The 23,042-nt window shown below is 37.1% G+C and overlaps 1 protein-coding gene across 1 annotated transcript in view; it reads left to right on the top strand.

Moving 5' to 3' along the window:
• The first annotated feature begins 3,043 nt into the window (after nt 1-3,043).
• Nucleotides 3,044-23,042, top strand: part of LOC136854575 (cerebellar degeneration-related protein 2-like) — a 484,848-nt gene continuing 464,849 nt past the window's right edge. The window contains exons 1-2 of the mRNA XM_067130955.1: nt 3,044-3,220; nt 6,472-6,603. Coding sequence (XP_066987056.1) covers nt 6,540-6,603 — 64 coding nt within the window. The 5' untranslated portion in view covers nt 3,044-3,220; nt 6,472-6,539. The remainder of the gene's footprint in view (nt 3,221-6,471; nt 6,604-23,042) is intronic.

Genomic DNA, 23,042 nt, shown 5'->3' with positions numbered 1-23,042 from the left:
CATACATCTTTCAAAATATAATGCACGGCACATAAGCTTTTCAGTTTTCCAAAGTAATGATATTTTTTCAGCGTTTCATAAATTTGTGGATAAATATTTACAGTTAAAATATTTCTATATGACTACCGAATTTCTAAATAAGTAATATAGATACTTTATTGTTAAGGGATTTTCGAAAATGTTCAATTCAGTTTAGTTGTTCCGTTTGGTATGTACCTCTGTAACGGCTTCTCACTTACCTAGTTCTGAGTAACAAGCCTCTTGTTTCCTCTGCTATCGACATTCTGTGCACACTCTCTCTCTCTCTCTCTCTCTCTCTCTCTCTCTATATATATATATATATATATATATATATATATATATATATATATATATATATATATATATATATATATATATATATATATATATATCTATATATAGTATCATCATAATCAGACTTGGGAATGCTATCAGTTTACCAAGACCTATTGTGTCTGGAGTCCCACAGGGCAGTGTTCTTGGTCCACTGTTATTTTTAGTGTATTGTATACAAGTGATATGGTTGTTGGCTTGGAAAACAAGATTGTTTAGTATGCCGATGATGCAACACTTGTGGGCGTAGTAAAGTTTCCATTTATGAGAAATGAAGCAGCCCTCAGCTCAATCGAGGCATGGACTGGATCAGGGAATTGTGTAGTCGGTGGGGTATGAGGCTGAACTCCAGTAAAACGAAAACACTATTGATTAGCAGATCTCGTACAGATCTCCCAACCCATACCCCTTTTCAGGTGGATGGAACTTTGCTGAATGAGTCTGAAGCTTTAACTATTCTAGGTGTAACTTTTGAGAAAAGATCTAATGAAAGTTTCAGCAAATGTTGAAAGTTAGGTATTGTTCGTAAGGCCTCATATATTTATAACAGTGATAAAATCAGTGCAACTTGTTTTAGGTCGTCTGTACTTCCTTTAATGGAATACTGTTCTCCAGTGTGGATGTCTGCTTCTGCCAGAGATTTATCTCTTTTAGATAGAGTGGTTCGTGCTAATAGTAGCAGTTGTGACCTGGACCATCGACGTATGGTCTCTTGTTTGTCACTTTTCATATGTTGTATCCCCGATCCCCTTTATCTGCCGAGAGCAACCAGATTCGCTGAGCAGCAGCACCAACATGCAGTAAATGTGCCTCGCTTTCGAAATACAAAAATGTAATTGATTGTAAGACAGATTAATTTAGAACAAATTTTGGTACAAGTTCACAACCAGGGCTATCTACATTCTGGAAAACAAGTGACTAGCGCAATGCACATATTTCACCTGCCTGAGAGGGCAAAGGCCTTTGGGCAGGAAGATACCATGGGTTTACAAAGTTATTGTGGGTTAACCTTGTGCCAATATGATACAGGGAAGCTATCAAACGACCATGTTTGAGGGGATAGCTGTGGGGTTAGTGTCCATAGTTCCTTTCTGCTGCCTCTCCTGCATGATAAAAGTTAACATGGATGGCTGAAGAATGGAAGTAGCAGATGTTTTGCAAATGGTAGGGTGTGAGAAGAGATGAATCGTAGAATGGCAAAGGAAAAAATTGTGGTGTGTGCGTGTGCGTGTAAAGCAAAAGAGGAAACGACGAGTGTCTGTAGAAGCTATGGCTGGAATGTATGAAGGTATTGTAGAACCATCTCTCCCCTATAGGAGTGACATGTTGATGATGAATGTGAATGAAAAAAAATGAACGTAAGAAAAGTAGAGATACGTAGGAAGGCGGTAAAAAGGTAAGCATATGTGAAAGAATGGAGCATTCTTTTAAAAACCACAAATTGGAGAACAAATACATTGAGAGGCATATACAGTTTCGGAGCGTCATGCTACCTCTTCAGTGTGGAGACATTAAAACCCAATCGTAGTCGGGTTTTAATGTCACCACACTGAATAGGGAGCATGACGCTTCGAAACTGTGCTGTAAATGCTTCTGAATATAATTGTTCTCCAATTTGTGGTTTGACTTTTCAAGTTCCCAAGGTCGATGCTGATCTGTTATCATGCAGCAGAGCAGTGGCGTCTCTATGGGTGGCTCAGGGGGGGCGGGGGCCTTGGCCTCCTGTCGGATGCACGGACCGCCAAGGGCACCTCCCTCCCCCCTTGAAATTCCCTTTGCAGGTAAAGTATAGTTGAAAATTAAAACTTGATAATAGAAATTAGGCTAGTGTTGAAGATAAGGCTGTGAGGAAATTTATATTACAGCATTTGATACATTTGCAGATAGTAAGAGTAGAAAATTAATTGAAATTGAGCTCTATAATTTCAAATATAGGTTTACTAATTACTAAAACCATTATTTTCCTTCATTCACATGGATACATACAGCCGAGATTAGTATATTTCACTAATTACAGAATCGGTACATTAGTTTTGAGTAATTTTCTTTGGGCCCCCCCCCAAAAAAAAAAAGATATCTTGGCCCCACCAGGTCCCCCACTGATGGAATGGCAGCTACGCCACTGGGGCAGAGGTTTTTGATGTTTTGGCCAAGCGGAAAATATGGAGAATGATATAGGTCAGAAAAAATATACAGTTCAAAACTGCTAGAAAATGGTATAACAGATAGTAAGGACTACACCATCCAGGATGACAGAACGTTGCAGTATTTAGGTGAACAGCACATGTTATAGGTATAACACACACACACACAACATATATATATATATATATATATATATATATATATATATATATATATATATATATATATATATATATATATATAATCTGTGTGTTACCAACCAAGGAACTAGAAATTTTTCTTGAAATTACTGTAGTTAACTCGGAGCACACAACCACGAATAATAGGTCTATACATTTTTCGGTTTTATGACGAGCTTCTTTCCAAAAGTGTTGTTACTTATGACTGAGCAGAATAGAAATATTTAAACTACACCATAAAATATTACAAATAACTTAAACATTTTTACGGTATTTATATTAAAATAAAAGAATATTAAGACAAATCTCTTATCATCAAATGCTTTTTATTAAAGATGTATGACCAAAGATGTAAAATGTGCAGCAGTGACAACATTGACGTTTAAGTGTAAAGTCGTGAAACTCGTGTAAATATTTAATGACTCAAAATGACACGTTCGTGAATAATTAAAGCGTTATATAATGCAATAAACTACCCTGATATTCTTGTGCGTTTGAAATGGTACATAACTTGACAGATAATCTCGAGTAATTTTACTAAGGTAAGGAAATTTTAATACCTATTTCCAAAGATCTTGCCAGCACAGTACTGTTTAGGCCTCCCGGTGGCAGTGTAGTGTACACTAAATATTTTTAACCATCTAGCATACAGCTGCGTGTCTTTTCATAGCTACTGTTTGACTACTCCCTGCTTCTTTCTAAAAAATAATAATTCATGCTCTATTTCTTCCCATCAAACGTTTTATGAGTGTTACCAGTGCAGTATCTGAGTCACAGGCAAAACCTAGATTTAGGCCAAGGCCGAGTTTTCAGTTTCTCAAGACGTCTGGTACATTTGTCGATAGGCTATAAAGGGTATTGGGTTATTTTACTTTATACTGTTATTTGGTATTGGAGTTTTTACTGCCGTCGAGATATTTACCTTCTTTTATTTTCTATTGTTGATTTCAATCTTTACCGAATTTTCGTACTCATGGAATTAACCAATTCTAAGCCGGCTGTCCGCGGTGACGCTAGACTGGCAATTGACGTTTTAATGTTATTTTACTTGCTTTACAAGAATTTATAATATTTTGTCGGCCGGCTGTAAAAGCTGTTATTGACCTTTGAAGAACGCTTGAATTGCCGTTCAAAAGCCAGCATTTAAAGTCCCCACCCCTCCAAGCTAATACGGAAAATTATAACCAGTTTTAAAAATCCAAAAACGTGACCCTAATGGTGTTTACTGGTTACAGTTTTGCCGTTTGAAGAGATGTTTCGAGGGGGCATGTTGGGCGGAATGCTGCTTAGACCTACATAACAAGGAGGTAACTTTCTATTGTCTTTCAGGTTGAATCAGTTTAGTTTCAACCGGCCGACAAAATTTGCTTTAAATTGCTTCAAGTAAAGTAATTTTTCATACAGTTATTCTTTGATTCTTGCTTAGAATTACTGGGTTTGTAATTCCCGGATTTTTCATCAGGTTATTCTTTGATTCTTGTATCTAATGTTGTTTTCTTGTTTTCGTCATATTTTGCATCTTGTATCAAATGTTTTTTGTTGTCTTTTATTGTATACTTCCAACTTCTATTTTCAGAATTTATTTGTTCCTTCCATCCAATATCCATTTTATTTGCTTATAAAATCCTTGATTATCGTTAATCCGTAGACAAAAATACTTTATAGAGTAGCATGATTTACTTGTATCCAATTTTATTCTATTTTGGATTGTGCTACATGTTTCTAGGCTATAGATCCTCACGCACTAATGGGAATTACACAGTGTAATATATTTTTAAACAAACATGAAATGCCACTTTGCCTGTATTTCCGTCATTGCCATATTTTGTTAAGTTTTCCCTAAATATTCATTCAAATTCTTTTTTTTTGTGGCCAGTATAACAGGGATTCTTTGCAGCTTACTCTTCCATAACCTAACTTAACCTTGGATGCCAGGTGCTACCTGCTGGAGTCTTTTTGACCCAGGCCCTCATTAACCTCTAAAAACTATGGCTTGGAACATTCTGACCCTACTTTCTTTAGCCTAACTGAATGGATTATTTGTCTGACACTAGCCCCTTTTACCAGTGAACAATAAATATTCTGCTTTTTAATGTGACTCTCACATCATAAGGAATGAACATTCCAATTATCAGCATTGGACCAGTGTTGCTGTTCAGTTTGAAGATAGCAAGAAATTAACTTTTCAAAGTGTCTCTGCCAGATGAAAATCATTCATTTTTATGTAGTGTAGGTTTAAGTTCATTCAAACCATGGCTCAGGGTCCATGGTAGGATCACTGAGTTTTACTCAGTACAGTATGGTATAAAATATTGATCATATACAGTACTTGAAAGTGTAGCAGGGTGGCTCAGGTGAAGTTATATTTAGGAAAAATATCAACCATATAAAGTACTGTACAGTGTTTGAGAGTTCAGCAAGGTGGTACAGGTGGAGTAATATACTCGTATTTGCAGTTAAAGGGAAAACTTTTGATTGTTGATTACATAAAATACTGTCAAGTGTAGCAAGGTGGCTCAGGTGAACGGGGTGATCCAGAAGCCTCTTTTATGTTGCTCCTTTCTTTCCTAGTCTGTCTGTCATTACTAGGTTGTAGGGATTTGCCTGTTTGCCCTAAATCATGCCTTCCTTTTTTACAGTGTAAGTGTACTTTTACTTTATTTCCTTTACCATCATAATTACCTCTGCATTTTCTTTCATTGTGAGTTGCAACTATTCCTATTGTAACACTTGCCTTTACTGTAAAGCTTTATGGGATGGTATTTTTAATGTTTCTCTACAGGTTTTATTTTTAGTTCCTACTTCCACTCCTGTTTGTTTAAATACTACTATGTTCTTACTCTCTTTGTGTTCTAAACTTACAGTAGTTTTGTTAATGTGTCCTGTGTTGGTTCTACTTCAGCTGATGTTCTTTCATACATATTACTGTCACCTTTCTTATCCATTTCATCTTGCTTAACTTATTAGTGTAATCACAGTTTGTAGGTTTGTATAGGTTTCCTACAACTGTACTACATTCTTTTGCCATCCCACAATTCCCCTTGACATTTATCAACATTTTCTTTGTAATACAGCCTAACTGTTGTCTTTGTGTATATATTCTTTTTATTTCCTTCAGCACCTCTCCTGCATTATTTTTCCTTCTGTAATATGTTAGAATTTTTTTATGCAACTTTTACAAAACAACATGAACCCTTCAATATTTTCACAGTTCTGACATGTCATATTCAGCAGTTTCTCCCAACACCCTTTCATAGTAAGTAGGCTACATATGGTTTTATTATTGATTTCCCTTAATTTTGGTACCATACTTTCAGTTTTCCACTGCAATGCATTGTTATCTGCTTAGATGAAATCACTGTAGGTCTTGATTTACTTCAATCCACAAAACTGCTGCCTGGGTTTATCTTTCTTGTGTTGATTGATTAGGTTAGGCTTAAGTCAGTCATTACCTGTTAGGCTTATTGGCTTTCATGTTAACCTTTATTTCACTGTATAGCCCCTCCAACGTCATAATTTTCTGCATCAGTGAGCATGTTTCTTTCTTGGGTGACATTCATAGGTCGAAATGAAGTTAAGTTTGACTTGATATATCTCCAGTAAAATCTTAACTTCACAGCTAAAATACTGTATCACAATACCAGTCTCGATATGTAGAACGCCACTTTGGTCTCCTGACAGATGCTTGTAAGTATAAGAGCATCTCCTTCACGGCTCTGCTGCAGTAAATTGTTGTTTTATGACTTCTCTTAGATGTACTCTTAATATAGTTTCCGTTTCTCACCCTTCACAGATCCCAGTTTCCATAAATAAACTGAAAGCTGCCCATGGGATCATCCAAGGCACCACATCACTTCACTTATGCTTGTATTTCTCTATTATGGAAATTATAAGCATATGATCAGCGTACGTCCTCAAGTGACAAGTAAGAAACCTTAGACATTTTTGTATGCATGCGTTAATAGTTTAGTACTGGTCATTCTGAAGAACAACAGTACAGTATTTTGTAACTTAAACACTAGTTTCCTTCAGGAATTATGTTTTCCCTTGACTATATCATCCTGTGTCTTTTTCACCATCATTGGTAAGTGAACTCATGGGGTGCACTTTAGGCATTACTGAAGGTTCTTTGCAGCGTCCCCTCGGCCCCAAGCTGCAACCCGTTTCATTTCTTTTACTGTACCTCCATTCTTATTATCTTTCTTCCTTCTGGCTATCTACCCTCTCCAAACAGTTATCTCATAGTGCAACTGCGAGGTTATCCTCCAGTTACACCTTTCAAACCTACTTACTATCAATTTCCTTTCCCGTGCTGAATGACCTCATAGGTCCCAGTGCTTGGCCTTTGGCTTAAACTCTGTATTCCATTCCATACCATTCCATACCACTCATTTTTCATTTTCTTAGGCTTATATCTTGCTCATGTTATAGCAGTAATGGCACTATGGTAGGAAAACAGTAATACTTGAGAAAAAAGGAAGGGATCGGGAATGAAATCTGATTAGGTTTAGGACTAACAGAAATGATGAAATAGTCTCAAAACATAAAAAAGCAGTGACAGAAAAAAGCTTTATGTTTGTTGATAAACCATTGAAGAGAAATGTACTGATTGAAAGATAAAATCCTACTTAAAAGGGATATAGCCTACCAGTATCTCTACCTAGCCTAACATCACTAGAGAGCTTCCCTGACTATGCTTAATGTTGATCCCCAATCTGTATACCTTGACTTTTGAAGCTGTTTCTTGGCTAATACATCCTAACCTAATTTGACTTCTCCCAGGATGACATGTTTGACCTAACACTGAGGAGCTGAGGAGCATGGCTCTACCTAACCTCACTGAGGATGAATTGCAAGCAACCTATATACTGTGGTCTGTCCTTTTGATGCTGTCTCTTGTCTGATAATTCTTAAAGAAGTCTGACCTCACCAAATATGGCTTGTCAAACTTCATTAGGGTACTTTACCTCCCTGGACCCAACAGCTTAGCCAACTGCCAGGAATGCCAAGTTCTGCCTGAATGAAGACACATCCTAATCTAATCTCACAAAGAATGTGGTGTGCATCCTGACCGGAGTTTAGCAGCTTGTTGATCATCCCCACCTACAAAGCCAGATGTTTGAGGCTTTTTCCTGTCCACTGCAGTATTTCCCAACCTAACCAGCCATACATGGGATGGCAGGCATGTCCTACCTGATTACAGGCTCCTACGACCTACCAATCCTCATTTAAGACCAACAGAAAATGTGACATTTGAAGAAAATAGGAGAGCTTTTGTAAATATGTGAAGTAGAGGTTCCATGATCAACAGGAGTTATAAGCAGTTTGACAAAAACACATTGATGAGCTGACCAAAATACAATACAGTACTGTATATAAAAGTATGACATAGGAAGAGATGGGACCAGAAAAGTTGGAAAATGTATTGCACTGTACCAAAGGAAAAGGGAGATGCATAACAATTTGAACATTAGAGCAGTAACATTACTTGAGTATTCTGTGGAAGTATTGAAGGTGTAGAAGGAAAGGCTGAAAAAATGGTCAAAATTACCAGTTGTTCATATTATTTCATGGCAAAGAAATCTGGAACTGAGAATGTTAAGACAGCAGTTAGATAGGCATTACAAAAACAAAGGGTACCAGAAAGACTTGCTAAGCAATTTCTGTTGTTGTAAAACAAGAATTTGAGTGAAAACATTAGCAGATAGTTATGTAAAAGATTTGACATAAATGTTTGTATTCATCCAGGATCATCACTGAGTCCATCTTTAATTCTGCTGATGAAGGAACCTGCAAAGGAATGTAGAAAGGGAGTTCCATGGAAGCTCCTATATGCTGATGGTCAGGTTTTAACCGTATTAGGAGTGGAAGAGGTTATTGAAATTTTTAAAAGATGCAGTAGAATGGAGGAAAATGTCGGTTCAATCAAAATAACACGTAATGTGGCTGGAAAGAAGCAAAGGAAAAAGTGCAGTTGAGGTAGTTTCCATGTGAGTGCTCTGTGTTACACACCATGTTTGCCTGTGTTTATACAAACTGCCCATTGCCAGAGGGTGGGGATCAGAGTGCTTTATGCTGTTGTGTGCTCCTAATTTTTATCATATCTCTTGTTAGCTTCAAATTAAATATATAGTTTTCATGGTAGCAATAGTTTTTTGAAGATCTCCGCTTGGCTTCCAGTTCAGTGAATTATGCGCATTCAGGATATGTGAAGGGTATTTTTATTGCATTTAATCAACATAGAAGGTTAGGCATCAGTTGGATTGACTAGATCATGTCTCACAGTGTAGGTGGGAACTTTTATGTATACCATTCTACAATACAGGCTACAGGATCAATGGACAGTAGTAGAATGCTGGGTAATAGGTACACCAAAGTTTTGAAGCACATTGGCGCTGAGCTTAATGCATTAGGGAAAAAGGACTTGCCATGATGGTATACTGTATGTAGTAAATATTAGGCTATTTTGTATTCCTGCTTAGGCTTTTGTAGATTGGCCGTAGGATTTCAGTCCAAGGTACCTCACTTAGGTTACTGCTCTTCACATTTAGAACCATTTTATGACTTAACCTACTGTAAGCTTAGGCTAGCCAAATCTAAGCTTAATCCCCAAATCCGCACCCCACCCCCAGTGAGTGAACACATTTAATCCTCTCCAGTGAGCCTGAAGTGAAGATGATACAGGTCTATAACAACAACCTTTTGTAGAGCAAGAGGATTATCTGTGTCCCAACATAGGCTTTGATTGAATTAGAAATATATGGAGAAATATTTTCCAGTGAGGAATATAGCCATTATTTGGTGGAATATCTCAAGACAAGATTACATATAAGTTTGAATATGTATGAATAATGTAAAGGGTATTGAAAGCCACATTTATGTCTTTGAGCATGTTGAAAACTTGTTCCACCTTCTTGGATCTTAGCTATTTACAATTTGCTGAATATTTTATGGTATCATTTCTGCCAAAGGTAACAAATTGGTGTAGATGTTTATTACATTATCTGGCGCATAAACTTTTATCATTTAATTGTAACGCATTTAGTTTTGACCCCCCCAAAAATTCTGAAGTCTTTTCAACCAATGGCTTCATTAAATCGTTTGGTAACCCCAGATTATTGTATTTTGTAGGAATGAGAAAATCGTGTTTAGCTTAATACCATTTTTCCTCTTGTTCGGACTTTCTTTATACAGCAGTCAAATGCCTTCTCTAAGAATTAGAAAAGCTCCCCAGTCATATGTGTCCGTAGATTAAATTGATCCTAGAAAAGTTCTGCTTTCAGTTAATTCTCATATTTGTAAACTTTGCATTTTTGGTCATATTTTCTCTGTTTGAGCCTCTAGCATAAACTCAGTTAAGTAAGCTACAAACATGTACTGTACAGTGCTTTGCATTGTTGACTTGTTGCTCTGTGGACGAAGCCATTTTAAAATAGGTTTGTATAGGTTATATATTCATCTCTTATAGTATTTTTCTTTCCGTTTTTCAGAGATCGTCAAGGACAGGTAAGTGGTCCATGTGCATACCATTACTGATCGGGCTTGAATTATCATTGGACGCATATTTTTTTTGTGTTTAAGTGCGGACATCTTTCATATGTATGCGTTTTTAGCCATGGCGTTATCAAGGGATTTTCGTCATTGCAAAGGATGGCAATAAATTTGTTGGTAGCTAAAATGCTGTATTGACTTGGTTAAGTCAATCGTGAAAATTGTACAATTTATTAGATTTTGGAAATTTCTAAGCTCCCCTCATTATTTTATAGGCTTCTAATTTTGTTTTTGTTTTCTTGTTGTGGTCTGGCCTAGAGCCTATAAATTTGTTTTGGTCCCACTTACATACTCTATGCTTGTTTGATGCTCGATAGTCTCATCTTTTGTATTTATCTTGAAAAGACACTTGGTATGCATGCGTTTTGGGAATGTTTGTTAAGAGTGGAATTTATTTACACATCTGTTTAAAGTGTGTGTTTTTTTATTATTGCCTCACCAGTAATGGTATGTTGTTATCCAGATGCATTGGAAACCCAAAGCATTTATTCTGATGGAAATACGTGAAGAAAGCTTCATAGTCAATTTTTCAGTTTGTAAATCTGGCATAAAGGTTTTTGATGACTCTTTACATGCTCATTGGTCCCAGTATGACATATTTCCCTTTTTATATATTTCAGTGATTTTTTTTACGGGAAAGGGCTCTCGTACATTGGTAATTATGACTTAAAAGTAGATATTAATGGTCCTCGTATTGATTTTAGGGGAACTTCATTGTTATTGCTTTTTTGGCCTCTCATACAGATGTATTTGAAATTTATTACATTTTAAAGGTTTAAACTTTAGTTTTGTTTTCGTCTGTTCATAGATTTGCTCAATTCTTTATGGTTGTTACTTTTTTTAGAGAATTATAGTATGGATTCAAACCTCCCTCTCTCTCATGTCATCAGAAGCTTTTCTGAAATCATTAAGAGCCAGATGAGTGCGTTTGCACCTTTTAATCGTAACAATTGCTTATTTTAAATATTTTGTCATCTGGATAACTGTACAGTCAACTCCAAAAGGACTACAGGATCTCAGACCCGAAGATATACACGAGGTATGTGTGCAAAATTTGTTTTTTCATTATTTCACTCTTTGCTGATTGATTTTATGATTGGAAGTGTGTCTTTATTTTGCCCATAACATCGGAAGATTCGTTTCCTAATTACTTCATCACGAGAAAAGATTTTTATTCTTTTAAAATAGTTTTGTTGAGGTGAGTAAGCCTAGTTATAATCGAAATAGATTTTCAGTGGTGTATTGAAATTTCATGAATTTGTGCGTTCTGAGTAACATCCAGTAAATGTCTAATAGGTTGCAGAGTGTGCGAAAAGACTATATAAGAAGAATTCATGCTTTGTTCCCGTACAGTGATTATATAGAATAACAGGACCTCATTTCAACAGGATGGCACATGACGTATATTGTATTAACAAAAGTTACAAGCTTTCAAGGACTGTAACTGTCCTGTCTGTAAAATTACCAGACACGCGTTCTTGCTGTATTTATTTGCGTCTGGGGAAGGGAATTAAGGCTTTTATTGATCCGATCCCATGTGCTGTCTCTCTCTAAATCCTTCAACTTCCATCTCTTGTGTGGCCCTGGCTTCATGTCATTGACCTGCGGCGGCTTCCGGGGAGGTGCTGTCCACGTTGTCTCGCCCGATGCTGTTGTTTGTCTTATTTGTTGTTAGACCTATAATTTTCCTTGATACGCTGTCCTCAACACTGCTTCCAGTGTTGCTTGCCATCACAATATCGGTTCATGGTACAAAGGCATTTTCTACCACCAATCTGGGCGTTTTATTTGTCTCTGTTTGTATGAGTTCATGTTCTTTCAGTCTATTCTGTGCTTTTGTACCAGCAGTGCTTGGCCACCGCTGACGTTTCATTGTAGAATCTAATGTTTGCTGCGATTGTTCATTGAAATGTGTAAAGGCTATAAGGGATTTAGATACGAAGAAACATGGGAATGAGGCCGCTTTCTTTTGGGGCTTTGTGGGTGGGGTTTAAGTTGAATAGATTCATGTTTCCAAAGGGGTTACTAAAGGTCCTTTACAGACTCGGTTAATATAAGGGTATAAAGATTTGCAATGCAGGTAAAGGTAGAGCGGTAGTAATAATGGATACCAAAAGTTACGAAAACAAGTAAGAATGATTATTTTTAAAAAAGCCGGACATAAAAGGGGGTGGCAGGGTACAAAGCAATTTTAACAAAAAGCTAAGGGAAGCGTTAGCAAAAATCCTAAATAAAACGAAAAGGAAAGAAGTGGAACACTGGGTTAAAACTGGGGAAAGCCCGGAGATCCCATGTATTTACCGTAGCCCTAAGATCCATAAGGAAGGTTGTCCGCTAAGACCGATCCTGGCACCGCAAAGAGAGGCTGGAGAAATTTCTTTCCAACAAAATGGGAAAATGGGTGGGGTTGGTATCAAAAGGGCACTTGAAACATAACAAGCAGATCATAGAGGAATTATCAAAAATTAAAGAGATTGTAAAATTGCGAGTTTGGATGTAAATTCCCTTTTACCAACGTACCAATCAAGAAACTGCTAGAAATAATAAAAAAGAATATGGAGGAAGGAATTGACACGTGACCTAGAACATGATGTTCTGATCAGACTGATGGAAGGGGCTCTCAGCGTCAGTGTGTTTAAATGGGGGAAAAACCATCTTGTACAATAAAAAAAAAAAAAGTCATAGCTATGAGTTCGGGCCCTTTGCCGATCTTAGCCAACAATTTCATGGAGTGGTTTGAAACAGAATAGGCTGGTCAAGTAAATGTAGGGAACATGAACCTCATCAAATGGGTACGGTCCGTAGATGACATCATGGTTATTTGTAAGGGATAAACATGGATTAAACAAGCTCCTAGACAACGTAAATAAATTAAATGAGCAAATTAAGTTTATTTACATTAGAAGCTGAGAAAGAGGGAGAAACTCCACTCTTGGACGTAATGGTAAACAAGGAAGGGGAAAATGTAAAATTTAAGGTTTATACACAGAAAGAAGACAAATATCAACCCATACGTACATACATATATTCTCAAGCATGGGAAAGAAGTTAAAATTGGAGCAATGGCAAGTTTAGGATTTACAGTCCCACTTTCTTAGAGGAAGATAGGATCCGCTTAGTGGGTTCTGGATAAAAGCTTGGGTACTTGAGGGACAGCTTCAGGAGATTACGATAACCTAAGGATTGGTGGGAAAGCCCACGCGCCAGGGCAGGGGAAAACTGTTTTTGTGGGAGAGAAGGAAAAGAAACTATTTTAAGGGGAAGACATTAAGTACAGTCACGGATAACATCCCTCAGCGGGAAACTAGATATTTTCAAATTGCTAGGTAATTATAAAAACACAATTAGGAACAAAATATAAAAGAAAAAGAAAAATGAAAAAAACTGGTAAAGGTGGAAGAAGTAAGAGAAAAAGGGGAATATACATGGCAGTATGTGTAGATTGTGAAGAGAGATACTTTGGTGAAGGCGGCAAATCCTATTAAGAACTCAGCAAACAACATAAACAAAACATCAGGCACTGCACTCAGTCGTCAGCAGTGGCCAAGCACTGCAAAAAAAAAAAATAATAAACAAAATATAAAAAAATGCCAGGAGAACATAAACTTCCTATACACAAATACAAGTAAAATAGCTCCCGTAAGGCGGTAGTGCCATCAGTGCACTTCATGCGGTGCACTGTAGGCGTTACTTACGGTTCTTTGCAGCGTCCCTTTGGCCCATAGCTGCAGCCCCTTTCATTCTTTTGACTGTACCTCTGTTCACATTCTTTTTCTTCCACCTTACTTTCTACCCTTTCCCAACAATTGATTTGTAGTGCAACTGCAAGGTTTTCCTCCTGTTACACCTTTCAAACCTTTTTTACTGTCAGTTTCCATTTCGGCTCATGATTGACTTCATAGGTCCCAGCGCTTGGCTTTTGGCCTAAATTCCGCATTTTATTCTACAAATAAAATGATCCATCTTATCAAGGAAAATAATGTACATAACTAATAAGAGGACAAACAAATCACGAGGAGAGACAACGTGGACAGCACGCCGCTGGAAGAAGCCACAGGTAGAAAGTCAAGGACACAAAGACAGGGCCACATAGGAGATGGAGGTTAAAGGATATACGAGAGCCATCACACAGAATCAGACTCATAATATATCATGACTGCGTGTCATGTCATTTTACGGCTACTGGATGATGGGGACAGTTAGTCTTTGAAAGCTTGGAACTCTTGTGAATCAAATCTCTGTCATATAACATCCTGTTTAAATGAGGTCTTGTTATCCTTTATATGAAGGCACAGTACAATTGTACAAGTTATCAAACTTATATATATATATATATATATATATATATATATATATATATATATATATATATATATATATATATATATATATATATATATATATATATATATTATAAGCATGGTGTTCAGAAGGGCCCCATGTGTCACATAGAACAAGTAGCTCTGGTTTTCTCAGAGACATATAGTGCATCTTGTTTTAACTATTGCATATATATATATGTATAAAAAAAAAAAAAATATATATATATATATATATATATATATATATATATATATATATATATATATATATATACATACACACACATGACGAAGAAGGTAACAATACAGCGATAAGGTATAAGGTTGTAAGTTGAGAAATTAAGATTTGCTACTGACTGAAAGGTAATTGTTTTACTAATGCTCTGGGTAATGGTACTTGTAGAGCTCTTACCAACCAAGAGCTATTTAAAGAAGATGGCAAGGGTCGCTTGAGAGGCTCCGCCAAATAGCGGTGAGAGTAATCAGATGTGCCACAGCAAAAGGCAGACTCTGTCAAAAGTGAGCTTAAGATTTAGCCAGTGGCTTTCAAAGAGGCTCTGCCCGTAGGGGAGTAGTGCCGTCAGTGCACCTCACACGGTGCACTGTAGGCATTACTTAAGGGTCTTTGCAGCATCCCTTCGGGCCCATAGCTGCAACCTCTTTCATCCCTTGTACTACACCTGCGTTCATATTCTCTTTCTTCCATCTGACTTTCCACCCTCTCCTAACACTGTTTCATAGTGCAACTGCGAGATTGTCCTTCTGTCACACCTTTCAAACCTTTCTACTGTCAATTTCCATTTCAGTGCTGAATAATCTCATAGGTTGGGACCTTTGACAGAAGACAGGTCACTAGTGTACCTAAACCTTTCAGTCAGGAAAGCTGTTAAGCTTTCCCTGAAACGCCTTTGGAGCGACCTACCCTGATGTAGATAGAAGCGAGACTATCATCGATTGCATCTATTTTTTACAGCAGAACTGCATGGAATTTTAAAGGCCATAATAAAATTTTAACTGAGATTGGAAATAGTTTTACTGTATATTGTGACACAAGAGGTGTTCTTCAGTCTTTGGAATCTTTTAACCCTTCACACCCACTGATTTTAGAGATATTGGAATGGCTGCTTTTAGTAAAAAGAAGAAGTAAAGAATGACATTACATCTGATTTTGGAGATATTGGAATGGCTGCTTTTAGTAAAAAGAAGAGGTAAAGAATCACCGTTACATCTGATTCTGGAGATATTGGAATGGCTGCTTTTAGTAAAAAGAAGAGATAAAGAATCACCGTTACATCTTCTTGTAGTAAAAAAAGAGGTAAAGAAATAAATATTTGCTGGATGGCCTCCTATGTTGGGGTTCTTGGGGATTAGCAAGCTGATCAATTTGCAGTTAGGAGTCACCTCCCAGAACCCAGAAGATGTCTACTACCATGTCGGGATGTATATCCCCTAGTAGATCAGAAAATTAAAAGGCTTTGGCAGCCCCTTTGGGAAATATTGTAACAAATAAAAAAATGCTCAGTGTTACGTCATCAGTGTCTCCAAGGAGACAAGAAACGATGTTGTGCAGGCTAAGGATTGGACATACAAGACTCACTCAGGGGTTCTTTATGTCAGGTGAAAATCCTCCATTGTGCGATGACTGTATTGTGCCATTGACTGTGAGACATTTGTTGGTTGAATGTCCCAGTCTTGGGAATCTACTGTAAGGCATAGGGTCTTCTCTTGGGGACGTGACATAGATGGACGTTTCATCTTGGCAACGATTCTCGGGGAGGATTGTAATTTAGAGCAGTTATATACCTTTGTTAGGGATTTGGGCCTCCTCAACAACATTTATATCATATACACACACAGTATGTATGTATGTATGCATTATGTTTTATAGATATTTTCACAGATATGACGGGGTTACTTGGGGTGTTCTCGTACCCGAGATGTGTCTGCATCCAACTTCTTCTTCTTTTAACGTGCTTTTTCCCATTTGCATCCAACATAGGGTCATATTGTTTCACTCAATTATAATTACATAAATAAGAAGAAGAATACTAGGGAGCTCTAAGCACTGGCTCCTTGGCACCTTATTACGTTGGTTGACAAAGCAAGGTTGCCACAAACATCCAGGTTATACTCTGAGGGAATCTCTAAGAATACATTAAAATTAATAAGGGCAATGCAAGTTATGTTGCATAAACAGGTAAATTTCCACAATTATCCCAATTATATCCTGAGGAAATCTTCTCAAAGTTGGTTGATGAAAGGGGAAGGCATCGTGGGACCGATGAGTAACGCAGCAGTGCAGACACCTATTCTGCAATACAAAAACACACGATCACTCCGATTGCTACAGCGAATGAATAACGTTTAACTGGGATGCTGAAGGCTGAGAGAGGAGTCATTGAATATAAAATAAAATGCAAACTGGGGAGTGGTATTTATGATTTACTTTAACAAGTGAAATTTACACAACTCCATTTAGGCCTTTAAGAGGATTGCAAGGGGATGAAAATGAGCAGTGAGAAATAAAGTAAAAGAATGTGTTGCCGAAATAACTTTCCAAATCCACACAGTACCTTCGATTCTTAGGACAAGATGTCTTGAGTATGAGACCAGCTTGGAATCCTCGTTAATAAGGTCTTCATTTCTTAAACAGGCACTGATAAGACCCGGGCTTCCGGGCAACAAAGACAGAGGCTTCTGTGGGGGGCTGGGTAAACGAATTCACTTCTGACTCCTGACCTGCCTCTTTACATGCCTTCCATTTCCGCTTTTCTAGCGTGGGTTCGAGGAGCGCGGTTTCCGTTAGTTGGGGCGTCTTTGATGCAGGTGTTCAGTCTTTGTTTTTCAGTTCTACCTGGAATATAGAAAGCAGATCGGCAGAAAGGGTTTGGCGGGAAAGGATACAATGGAGAGGTCGTTAAGAAGGAGAGAGGGGTGGGATTTTACGGCAGCCGTGTCAAATTGGTAATTTCACTAGGAGCGGCTCAACGAGTCCTGCTCGCTTCTTGTGTGGTCTGCTTGATATTTTAGTTATTTAAAATGGTGGAGGGCTACTAGAAGCGTTCATTATTCATGTTCAGTCGTATTAATGATTATACGAGTATAATATATATATATATATATATCTATATATATATGTATATATATATATATTATATATATATATATATATATTATATATATATATATATATATATATATATATATATATATATATATATATATATATATATATATATATATATATATATATATATATATATATATATATATTTCTGTGAATGTTACAGGGGTACTTACTTGACTCTGGGCTGCAACGATAATGCAGGGGGAGTTCCTTTTATTTATCACACATCTGACTCAATATTAGGACAATTCGTAGACAAAACAAAGGAAATCTATGGCTTAGGGCCTTCTTCATGTGAGGGAGTCACGTAAACTCAAGGGTTCTCTTAATTAATTATATTTACATAACACAGATCAGAAGAATGGAATTACTGGCTGATAATAATAAGGCCTGCCTAATGAATGAATTCTACACAGGATAAATATTCTTGCTGGTGATGTCTTCATAACAGGAACATAGCAGAAGGGGTAGAAAGGGAACTGCACGTGGGATAGAGCCGAGAGATTCCACAGTCGAGGAATATCTGCAAACATGCAAGACAGTGTATTTGCAGGAATAATAAGGTGCTCAAAAGATAAACAGGTGTTGCCAGATAACTCAGTTCAACACTAAATGTAATTACGTTAACACTGAATGCCCCAACACAAATTACTGAGGGTGATCGCACAATGAAAAAAATAAATGAAAATTTAGGCAGAGAAATAACAGGAATCGTGACTGACCAAGAAACTTATTTCCAGTACATTACCTTCGCCTAGAGCCCTAGATGATGATGTCCTCGTTCAATAGGGTGCTGGCCATGAAGGAGGGAATTATAATGCCACTACAAGATTCTGGTTCGAGCCTCGCGGTCGAACACGTGGTAAGTTCAAAGGGCAGGCAAGGTTAAGGACATTTGAGCTCTTCTGCATCGGGCGTGCGTCTCTCGATTTTCCGTTGCCTCGCCCATAAGTAACCTCGGGGATTACGTCGAGCATCTCGGGCAGATGGCACAAGGGTCAATGTTCGTCACGTTTCCTATGATGATCACATGGTCCCACAATAACCCTCGTGTTCAATATGGTGGCGCCAGCTTTCTCTTTTGTGGGTGGGCTCCTCCTTGGGCCTGCGTGACGCCAAGAAGGTTCGATGGTCAAGTGAAAATATAGTCCTTAGTCAGTCATTGTGAACAGAGAAGAGGATTACGCTTAATTAAGCATTTTGGGGAATGAAGGAGAGGGTTTATGAAAGGGGCGAGTGGAAACCTCAGTTCTAGTACTTAATGAGGGACATTCATTTTTATTTCTTTCTCAATTACTTTGCAAATGTAAAAACGGGTGAGGTTGCGAGCAAACGGTCCCAGTCATTGCAATATTATATATATATATATATATATATATATATATATATATATATATATATATATATATATATATATATATATATACATATATATATACATGTATGTATATATATATATTATATATATATGAGTGTGTGTGTGTTTGATTTTAGATATTTCTTATTTGAGACTCCTTTTAAACTTATCTTTTTAATTTCCTGTTTAATTTTATTACGACTTCAGTAACCTATATGTTGTGACGCCAGTTTTAAAAGCCACATATCAATCAATCAATCAGTCTGAGAAACTACAAACTGAGGATGCAGGAAATGAAATTGGTACAATTAAGTAGGCTATATAGACTCATTTGCAATTGAAATAACATCCTTTGATGAGGATACTTATTCCTGTTTTGTAATGATGAAAATTACCCTTCTTAACATCATCTTTATTAATTCTTCTTCTGCCGAGACTTTTTTTTTTTTTGTAAGTTTTCATTAAGAACACTTTATGTAGAGTTTGTCTGGGAAATATTATTTTTACAAGAAATGCTATCAATTAATGAATAATTATAGTAATAAAAATGCAAAGGCCCCTCCGGTTGAACTGTCAAAAATTTTCGCCAGGACCCCTCTTCCCTTTTTATCTTCTGCACTCCCGTAGGGGGGTACTGCCGTCAGTGTACGCCATGCGGTTCACTGTAGGCGTTACTTGAGGTTCTTTGCAGCGTCCCCTCGGACCCTAGCTGCAACCCCTTTCATTGCTTTTACTGTACCTCCGTTCACATGCTCTTTCATCTTACTTTCCACCCACTCCTAACAGTTGATTCATAGCGCAACTGCTTTGAGGTTTTCCTCTTGTCACACCTTTCAAACCTTTTTGTGTCAATTTCCGTTTCAGCGCTGAATGACCTCAAAGGTCCCAGCGCTTGGCCTTTGTCTTAAATTCTGTATTCTATTCCACCTTCTACACGGGCAAAAATCAAACATGCAGAAACCAAATGGAAACTTATGGAAAGCTAAAAACCAGGTTTATAAAGCCAATTTAAGGACAAGGTTCGAATATTCCCGGAGGGATGAAGCACAGGATTTGAAGGACGAGAGAGAAGCGCCACCAAGGAAGTGTGGATCTGCCAGCGAGGGCGAAGGGCCAAAGGCGATAATTTTAATTAAAATTCTTTTGTGGCGGCGGTCCACTGCAGTACTGGTCACCAGCCTTCCGTTGTATACTTTTCTGTTATTTGTTCAAGTGCCCCTGAATAAATTCCGGTGGTCCCGAAGCCGGGGCAGGGGGCATGAACTGTAAGCGCTACTTAAGGTTCTTTGCAGCGTCCCTTCGGCCCCCAGCAGCAACCCCTTTCATTCCTTTTACTGTGCCTCCATTCATATTCTTATATCTTTCTACTCTTTCCTATCAGTTGTTTCAGAGTGCAGCTGCGAGGTTTTCCTCCTGTTACACTTTTCAGACCTTCCCACTCTTAATTTCCCTTTCATCCCCGAATGGCCTCATAGGTCCCAGAGCTTGGCCTTTGGCCTAAATTCTATCTTCCATTCCATTCTAAATTCCGGTGAGAAGGCCCCCCTCCAGACGTATCAACTGAAATTCGAATTGAAATCGGGTGTTTGGTGTCCTCGATGACGTGAGTTGTGACTGCTTAATGAGGACATTTCCGATGACAGATGTTTGGATTTAATTTTTTTTTTATTCAACATACCTGCGAGTTTGATTAACTAAAGAATGTGGAGAATATTTGTAAGTTTGTTGTTCTCATGATATAGTTGATGATTGCCAAAGAAAGCCGGCTGAAAAGTTAGGAGTACTTTGCTCGAACTTCAGACAAAATGCATAAACAAACATATATATATATATATATATATATATATATATATATATATATATATATATATATATATATATATATATATATATATATATATATATATATCTGTGTGTGTGTGTGTGTGTGTGTCTATATATATATTATATATATATGTTATATGAAGGTATTTCATCAGAAATTCCTCCTGGTGTTTGGTTATAAGGACTGTGTTTGGAACTCAGTCAGAGTTTGGTTATGACATCTTCAGTTTCTCCATGGCTGTAGAATAAGACTGTTTTTGAAGATCAGACCAATGTTCTGCAGGATTTCAGACAAACTCCATAGTGGTTTTTCTTGTATTTCTGTTATAAAGACTTATTTACAAAAGAATTCAATTGGTCTGCACAGGATGATCTCCCATGTCGATCTAATATCTAAGCTGTTACACTTTTACATAGCAAGACTAAGATGCACACACACGAACAAACATATGACCTCGTTCCCAAGAACTTCCCACGGCTACGTGACTTTGCCTCCAGCTCTGAGCAAAAGGAGAACGCTGGGTTTATGCAAACAGATGCTAATGTATGATGACGCACTGTCTTAAAGCACTATAACAGGTACTTATTGATGACGTCTGCGTGTGGTTTGACCAAACGGAGATTTCATTTAATAGCCTTCCTTTCATGTGCTAAAGAATGTGGAGAATAGAGATATATATTGGGAATTATCTTAGATTTACTAAGAAACGTAGTTTCTTTAAATATGGCATAAATGAAATATGACATATATATATATATATATATATATATATATATATATATATATATATATATATACATATATATATATATATATATATATATATATATATATATATATATATATATATATATATATATATATATATATATATATATATAATGCGTGCGTAATTCAGGGTTGGCATGGGTAGATACCTGGAGACCCACCGCTTGCCCGCCTGGGCTGGGTTTGTTAATCTTACAAAACCCAGGCAGGTTTTACAAAGTTTTTAGCTGTTTTCTGCTTCTATGATCCATTATCATTGTTCTGTTGTGTAACTTGTAGTTTGAAACATAATTTAAAGTAGAACAAGTATATTTACAACCTCCTTTTTTTAAATTATGGAAGATATAATAGAATAATTTTCTAATTAAAACAAAACCAGGTGGTTTTTTTTTTACCTTTTTTAGCTGTTTTCTGCTTCTGTAATACATTGTTATGGTACTATTGTGTAAATTTTAGTTTCTTAATTTAGTGTGCATTTGACCAAAAGTGGAAAAAATCCTCTCAGCTGATGCTGTAGAAGCTGGCTGGGAACTTATTTCTTGCATAAACTTGCAACATTGCGGTGTAACCGGACCACTTATTTTTTCTGCTTTTGCTTCCGTTATTTTCCACCTCTTGGACGGCGAGAAAGTTTCAGTTACTTTGGCTGCCAACATTGATTTGGGATAGGCTGCTTCATCTCCAGTAGGCAAAGCCATCAGAGGTGCTACAAAATCTGCAATAATTGAGGGTAGCCACGCAGTTGCCACATCTTGATCAATGGATAATTTTTTTCCTTTGTATTTGGGGTGAGCCTGATAGACAACAGAATGAAAGGGGGTCACTGTACTTAACCCTGAAAATACGGGACTGCAGTATTGGTACAGACTGGACTTGAAATCGGTCTCGGGAAAGGATCTTTTACTTAGTAGGAGACTTGCATGTCTCCTCAACTTATTTTTATATTTTTCTCTTAATTTTTCAAGGATCATAAGTAGATAGCTGAAATGCAAATGAAACTGAGGGCATAGAAATATTACTAGATTTAAATAGTAAGGGTAAAGAATCAGTACGGAAATAGAAAATATATAAGAAATCAGTAAATTATAAAAACCCGCATTTTCCCCATTAAACCCGGTTTTTTATAAAAAAAAAAAACCGCTCGGGCTGGGTTTTTCTAAACCCGTTTTTTTTAGCAGCCCTGCTGCGTATATGTATATATATACAGTATATATATATATATATATATATATATATATATATATATATATATATATATATATATATATATATATAATATATATATACAACAGTGGCTAACTTCCAGTAATAATGAAAAGGGCGTTAGACGTTACCTCATCACCCGGTCTTGAAGCACTCTCTCTCTCTCTCTCTCTCTCTCTCTCTCTCTCTCTCTCTCTCTCTCTCTCTCTCT

This window comes from Macrobrachium rosenbergii, chromosome 29, assembly GCF_040412425.1.
Source record: "Macrobrachium rosenbergii isolate ZJJX-2024 chromosome 29, ASM4041242v1, whole genome shotgun sequence".
In the NCBI taxonomy this organism is placed as follows: domain Eukaryota; kingdom Metazoa; phylum Arthropoda; class Malacostraca; order Decapoda; family Palaemonidae; genus Macrobrachium; species Macrobrachium rosenbergii.
Note: the sequence above shows the minus strand (reverse complement) of the source record. Positions and strands in the feature narration are given on the sequence as shown.